This window comes from Nematolebias whitei, chromosome 1 (assembly GCF_014905685.2).
Source record: "Nematolebias whitei isolate Nwh7 chromosome 1, NemWhi1, whole genome shotgun sequence".
NCBI classification, from domain to species: domain Eukaryota; kingdom Metazoa; phylum Chordata; class Actinopteri; order Cyprinodontiformes; family Rivulidae; genus Nematolebias; species Nematolebias whitei.
Window position 1 is genome coordinate 42442358 of NC_056498.1, and position 6633 is coordinate 42448990.

Sequence of the window (6633 nt, forward strand, 5' to 3'; positions counted from 1 at the left end):
AGGGATGGTTAGATGAGTGACTGGTTGGATGGATGGATGGTTAGATGGATGGATGGATTGATGTTTAGATGGATCGATGGATGGATGGTTATATAGCTCAATAGTTAGATGAGTGGATGGATGGATGGACGGATGGATAGATGATGGATGGATGTTTTGATGGATGGATGGTTGGATGAATGGATAGTTGGATGAATGGTTAGATTTAGGTCTAAAATAAGAGTCTTTGTTAAACTGCTGAAATTATGGATAGAAATTATAAGAAGTCAACACATTGTATTGAGCTTGTGTGTGTGTGTGTGTGTGTGCGTGTGTGTGTGCGTGCACGCTCACCTCCAGCACCCCCCCTCCTCCCCCCGGCTTCTTCTTCAGCTCCTCACACTTCCTGAACTTGCAGATCTGGTGACCCGTCTTCCTGTTGCGGCAGGACGAGCAGACGCCGCAGTTGATCAGCCGCCTGCACGGCCCGCACACGCCGCACCGCTTCCTCTTCCTCTTCGCCACCGCCCCCGACGATGAAGATGAGGATGATGACAGGGAGACACCGCCCGTTGTTACCCCAGACGACGAAGGTGAGGAAGAGGAGGGGCAGGGGGAGGAGTTAGCGTGCTGCTGGCAGTCCGTTAGTGCCCTCTGGCCGCCTGTCATCTGAAAGGCGCTGCTAGCGTCTGAGATTCCGCCTCCTGTGGACCCCATCGCCATGACGATGACCCCAGGGGGTAATCCAAGCCCCCCCAGGAAGCCACCACCCATCACCCCTCCCCCATTACAGCTGCCTCCCTCTGATAGGCCCATCATGTCTGCGTGGGCGTGTCCCTGCTTGTTCATGACGCCACATTCCGCACCGCCACTGTAACCTGGGAGGAAGTTCCCGTTGCTGGGCGCCATGGGGTGATGGGGTGCAGTTCCTTGCGTAACAGGAAGTGATGCAGTGTGTCCATGTTTTTCAGCTCCTCCCCCCTCGCTGTCCCCACCACCTCCTCCCCCTCCGGACCCACCACCACTCTGATGCACGCTGCTGCTGCTGTGGGGGTGTGAGGAGGAGGTCATGTGCCCCGGCGTCGCTGAGGGATGGTGGTGGTGATGATGCGTCGGCGCCGTTGCAACGGGTTTGGGCCGGCCCCAAAACATGGCTGCTGGGTGGTTCATGTTCATGTTCTCGTGGCAACCCCAGGGTGCCGTCGCCATGGCGCCCAGCCTGGCAGCGGCAGGAGGGAAGATGGGAGTGGCGGCTGCCAAGCGGGCCGCCAGTTTGGCTGACTGTGGGAAGTTTGTAACGTTCATGTTCATGTTGACGTTGGTCTTGTAGAAGCTGGCGATGGACGAACGGTACCGGTCCATCTCAGTGGTGTAGTCGAGCATCGGCGCCAGACCCGCTACCTGCAACAAAGACCATCACGATTGATAAAAAAACACCAATCGGAATAATTTACTGATGTGTGCTTTGATAAAAATCCAGATTGCTGCGGCATTACCTGTCCCTGTCCCCCATAACCATGGTGATTAGGGTGGTGGTGAGAGGGGGCGGAGCTTCTCTGGAGCATCGAGGAGAGGTCACTCTCCACACACACACCACTCGTCATGCTCGACATGACCTCTCACACGCACAAACACATACGCACACGTTTGCTCAGCAAGCAGTTAGCGCTGTGAGGTCGCCACGTGCAGCTCTGTGAATAAGAGCAGAACACGGGTCATTCATCCGGTACATCAGTTCCGTTTCTACTGATAAAAGTTAAACTAAGATTTATTTCTTAATCTTAATCATCATCCAGTTAAATTACAATATTCAATATGGATATAGAGTTTTAGAAAAATATTATTTTACTCCAGGGTGTTGGAAGGGAGGCTTCGACCTGATGCTAAACCCTGGATTCAGGAGGAGCAGTGTGCAGTCAGGTCATCTGGATGGTTTCTTTTTTGTGCTGAGACGATTCGTTTGAAACTGTCCAGATGACCTGACTGAACATTGTTGGATTTTATACCTGGATTATTGAGCATGAACTTTGGTGAGGAGCAGTGTGGTTTCTGTCCTCATTGTGGACCAGTGGACCAGGGCGTCACCCTTGCTGAGGGGGTCATGGGAGTTTGCCTCTCCAGTCTCCATGTGCTTTTTGCACCTGGAGAAGGCTTAGGACCATGTTCCTTGAGGCATTCTGTGTGCGTGTGAGTGTGTGTGTGTGTGTGTGTGGGGGGGGGGGGGTACTGCGTCGGTATGGGGTGCCTGTGTTGCTTTTAAGGGCTATCCGGTCCTTGAAGAACCAAAGCAGGAGCTGTGTCTGCATTCTCTGCACAGTCAAGATCAAGGTAGTTTTCAGTTCAGGTTGGACTCCACCAGGACTGCCCCTTGTCTCCAATGCTGCCTGTGGTGTTCACAGACAGGATCTGAAGGTGCAGTCATGGATAGGAAGGTGTCTGGCTTGGAAATCTCAGGATCTCTGCTTTATGCGGTTGATGTAGTTGTCATCTTGGAGCCTTGATCGTCAGCGTGCACTGGGGCAGTATGCAGCAGAGTGTGAAGAAGCTGGGATTAGAGTCAGTTTTTTTGGTCATGGTTCTTAACTGGAAATGGTAAAAAAAAAAAAAACTCTAGATGCTCTATGCTTTATATTGAGGAGTTTAGTCTGGGTGTCTATTTTCTGAGCGATGGTAGGATGGAGTGGTAGATGGATCCAAGGATCATGGTCTCTTCCTCAGTAACGAGGGCGTTACTTCAGTTGGTCATGGTGAAGAAAGACTTGAGTCGTCAGGAAAAGCTCTGGATTTACTGGTCTGTCTATGTTCCAACCCTCATCTGTGGTCAAGAAGTTCAGATCAGGATTAAAAGAATAAGATCCTTGATCCAAGCAGCTGAAATGAGCTTCCTTCGTATGGTGGCCAGGCTCAGCCTTAGAAACAGATTCAGGATCTCCGTCATTAGGGGGGTTCCTGGAGTAAAGCTGCTGCATAGAAAGTAGTCAGTAGAGGTGGTTCAGGCATCTGATTAGGATGCCATCTGAATGCTCCCTTTATACGTACTTGGGCACATCCCACAGGGAAGAGGCCTGGGGCAGACCTAGGACTCTCTGGAGGGATTATGTATCTCCTCTGGCCTGGGAAAGCACAGTTGGTAGAACTGTTGCCTCTACGCAAGACGGTTGCCAGATCAAATCTCAGCTGAGTGCCTTTCTGGGTGGAGTTTGCATATTCTTTCTGTGCATGCACGCACTTGATCTTGACATGTGCCAGGTACTTCGGTTTCCTCCCACAGACCAAAAGCACGATTGTTAGATGGTAACTTTAAATTGTCCCTAGGTACAAGTGAGAGTTTGAATGGTTGATTGTCTCAGTAGTTGTCCTCTTTGTGTCCCTGTGATAAACTGGAGACCTGTCCAGGGTGTACCCTGCCTCTCACACGGTGACTGTTGGATATAGGCGTCAATGACCTCTGTGGCCCGGAAAGGAAAAAGCAGGTCAAGATAATGGATAGATGGATAAACCCTCGCTAAATGGTAAATGGAATGTACTTATACAGCGCCTTTCTATCTTATCAAGATACTCAAAGCGCTTTACACAACAATCTGTGCCTCGTGTACCCATTCATACAGGTCTATACTAGATCTCTACAAAGCTAATTGATCAAATCATTCTAAAGAAACTAGTCAGTGCTTTAGGTCACATTCTTACACCGATGGGACACATATCAGAGGCTATGAGGGGTTCAATGTCTTGCCCAGGGACACTTCGACATGTGACTGCTGGTGGATTCGAACCCCCAACTCCTGCATTGGAGGACGACTGCTCTAACCACTGAGCCACAGTCGCCCTAAACAACTCACATTTCCTTCTTTCTAACTTGCAAACACAAAACTGAGAAGGGTTCGAGACACCCCCATTGGCATTCCTTTAAGGAAGGCCAGGACTGAAGCAGCTTTCAAAGACAGCATTGTTTGGTTGTTAAGAGATCTCAGTGGATTTTTAAAGTAAATAAAATTAAATATTTTGAAGTTACAAAAACCAAAAGTCACCTCACTATCGCTGATGGAGGTAAATGTTTGGATAAATTAGATTTTGAAGACTTCAAGGTGTTCTGAAGCCAGTTGAAACTTAAAGCTCTTTCATAAAACAGTTCCTGGAAATGGCCTCACAGACCAGTCCGTCTTTATTCTCCCCCGGCCGTTCATAAGTCCCAGATGAAGTCGGCCACTTTCCACTCAGACAAGTTTTCAGAAACGAAGCGGCAGTGCAGAACCAAAAGAGGCATGGAGCAGAACTCAGCTGGGTTGTTGTAGAGCGCAACACATTAAATGTGTGTTAGACTTGTGTCAATTGCAAAACATGATTAAATAACTCACTTCATCAATCCTCTTTGTGGGTAACTGTTTTTTAACTACGTCCACAGCTGCTGTGCATCATCAGTATTGTGTAATCAAGCGAGCGGCCGTCACACGCCGGTGTCATCACTTCATCACATTACTGAGCTGCAGCAACACGGCTTTCTTTTTCACACTGACCGGTCACAGCGCGGTTTCTACCTCGCTCAGCAGCACTGAGGCGCATCAGAAGCGGGCCATCTTTGATCCTCCCTTGCTGTGTTGGTGTGTCTTCTGAATGGACTGAGACAACCAGAATACGTCTTAGACTGGGACTGAGGCATCTCGAGAGAGAGCCTATAGTCTCTCCGATATGTCGGGGGTCTTTCCAGGGTTTCCTCCCAGTCAAACCTGCCTCCCAACATCTAGGGTCCATCCTTACAAGAGACCCAAACCACCACAACTGTCTCCTCTGGATGTGGAGGAGCAGCGGCTGTACTCCGCGTCTCTCCTGGATAACTGAACTTCTCACCTGATCTCTAAGGGAGAATCCAGGATCCAGGATCTGTTTTTTTTCTGTCTCTACCCAGAGTTCAGGAGCGTAGGTGAGGGTAGGAATGTAGACCGACCGATAAACAGATAGCTTCTCCTTACAGCTCAGGTCCCTCTTCACCACAACAAACCAGCTCAGAGTCCACAATACTGAGGCAGATGCCCCGGTCCATCTGTAGATCTCAAGCTCCATTCTTCCCGAGATACAGTCCCTCGCTACTTCGCAGTTCGACTTTTGTGGACTCGCTCTTCGTGTTTTTCACAGTACAGTACTGTAAGATTGTACATGACAAACAAAAAGAGTGCCGCCATTTTGTAGTTTTCTCTCAATAAGCTTATACTGTATCTAAAGGACTACATTACCCAGAAGGCAAAGTTGCTTTCTTCTGGAGGGAAAGTTTAGCTCCGATTGGAAAAAGTTCGGTCCTTACAGTATTCATAGTGACGTTGGCGTTCAGTGGATGCAAAAAGCAGCTCAGAACCGGACCAAGGCTGGGTAGGTCTGCCGAACCAGAACTGAGCCAGACCGGGACCGAGCTGCTGTGTTCTGTAGAACTGGTGAGTAAAAAGTCATTACTACTCACTCAACGTAAAATTTAAGTTGAGTGAATAAACATTATCAAGTTATCTTGATTAATAAACTCTTGCCTTAGTTTAGTTGATTTAAATTTATCAGCTGAATAAAGTGCTCTGATGTTGTTTCAACTCAGAATCTGTCATTTCTACATTACGGTTTTTCACTTATTGCCTGGGGGGGACGTAACCCCCACAATAAACGAGGGACAACTGTCCTTGAACTCTTTAGGCAGAACCTCACCCTGGACCCAGAGAGGACAGTCCACCCTCTGACTGAGGACCATGACTTCAGACTGAGGTGTTGATCCCAATCCAAGAAAAGTTCATACCTTTAAAAACATTTTTAATATTGAAAATTCATCTAAAGCAAAATCGGTTTTAGCTGCGTGATCTACTTCAGCACACTGGCTCTGTTGTCTTCTTGTGCTACTTTTATCTACCGTTCTGCTAATTTTAGCTTTTAGTCTTTGTTTAGCTACTTTTAACCTTTAGCTTTGGTTCTGTCTATTTTTGCTTATAGTCTTTGTTTTGCAACTAGCCTTAGCCTTTAGCTGTGGTTCTGACCATTTTGGCTTTTAGACTTTGCTTAGCTATTTTTAGCCTTTAGCTTTGGTTTTGCCCATTTTAGCTTTTAGTCTTTGTTGTGCTTCTTTCAGCCTTTAGCTGTGGTTCTGACCATTTTAACATTTAGACATTGTTTAGATACTTTTGTCCTTCAGCTGTTGTTTTGCCCATTTTAGCTTTTAGTCTTTGTTTTGCTTCTTTCAGCCTTTAGCTGTGGTTCTGACCATTTTAACATTTAGACATTGTTTAGATCTATCAACCTTTATTTCTACAGGTAAATCCCATTGAGCCTCGAGGACTCATTTACAAGAGAGACCTGATTTCAACAAAGAAAGATGACAACAATGGACAACAGCAACAACAATAAACAGTTATAAAAAGTCATACTACAGTTTTTTTTTTTTTTTTTTTTAAACAAATAGGATGGCTAAAAGGAAAAAGGTAACAAAAAACAGCTAGATTCCAAGGCGAATGTAGAAAACTAAAAACAGGAACATGTCTGCGTTGGTCCCTGCCAGGAGTCCAATGCAGATACTTTTGTCCTTCAGCTGTTGTTTTGTCCATTTTAGCTTTTAGTCTTTCTTTTGCATTTTTCAGCCTTTAGCTGTGGTTCTAAACATTTTAGCTTTTAGTCTTTATTCTGATCCTT

At 47.0% G+C, this 6633-nt stretch overlaps 1 protein-coding gene across 1 annotated transcript in view; it reads right to left on the minus strand.

The window, feature by feature from the left end:
• The window catches only part of LOC119417571 (CXXC-type zinc finger protein 5), a 5889-nt gene extending 4219 nt beyond the window's left edge, over positions 1-1670 (minus strand). Inside the window, exons 1-2 of the mRNA XM_037684846.1 lie at positions 1476-1670; positions 334-1380 (exon numbers count right to left, since the gene is read on the minus strand). Coding sequence (XP_037540774.1) covers positions 334-1380; positions 1476-1592 — 1164 coding nt within the window. The 5' untranslated portion in view covers positions 1593-1670. The remainder of the gene's footprint in view (positions 1-333; positions 1381-1475) is intronic.
• Positions 1671-6633: the final 4963 nt, after the last annotated feature.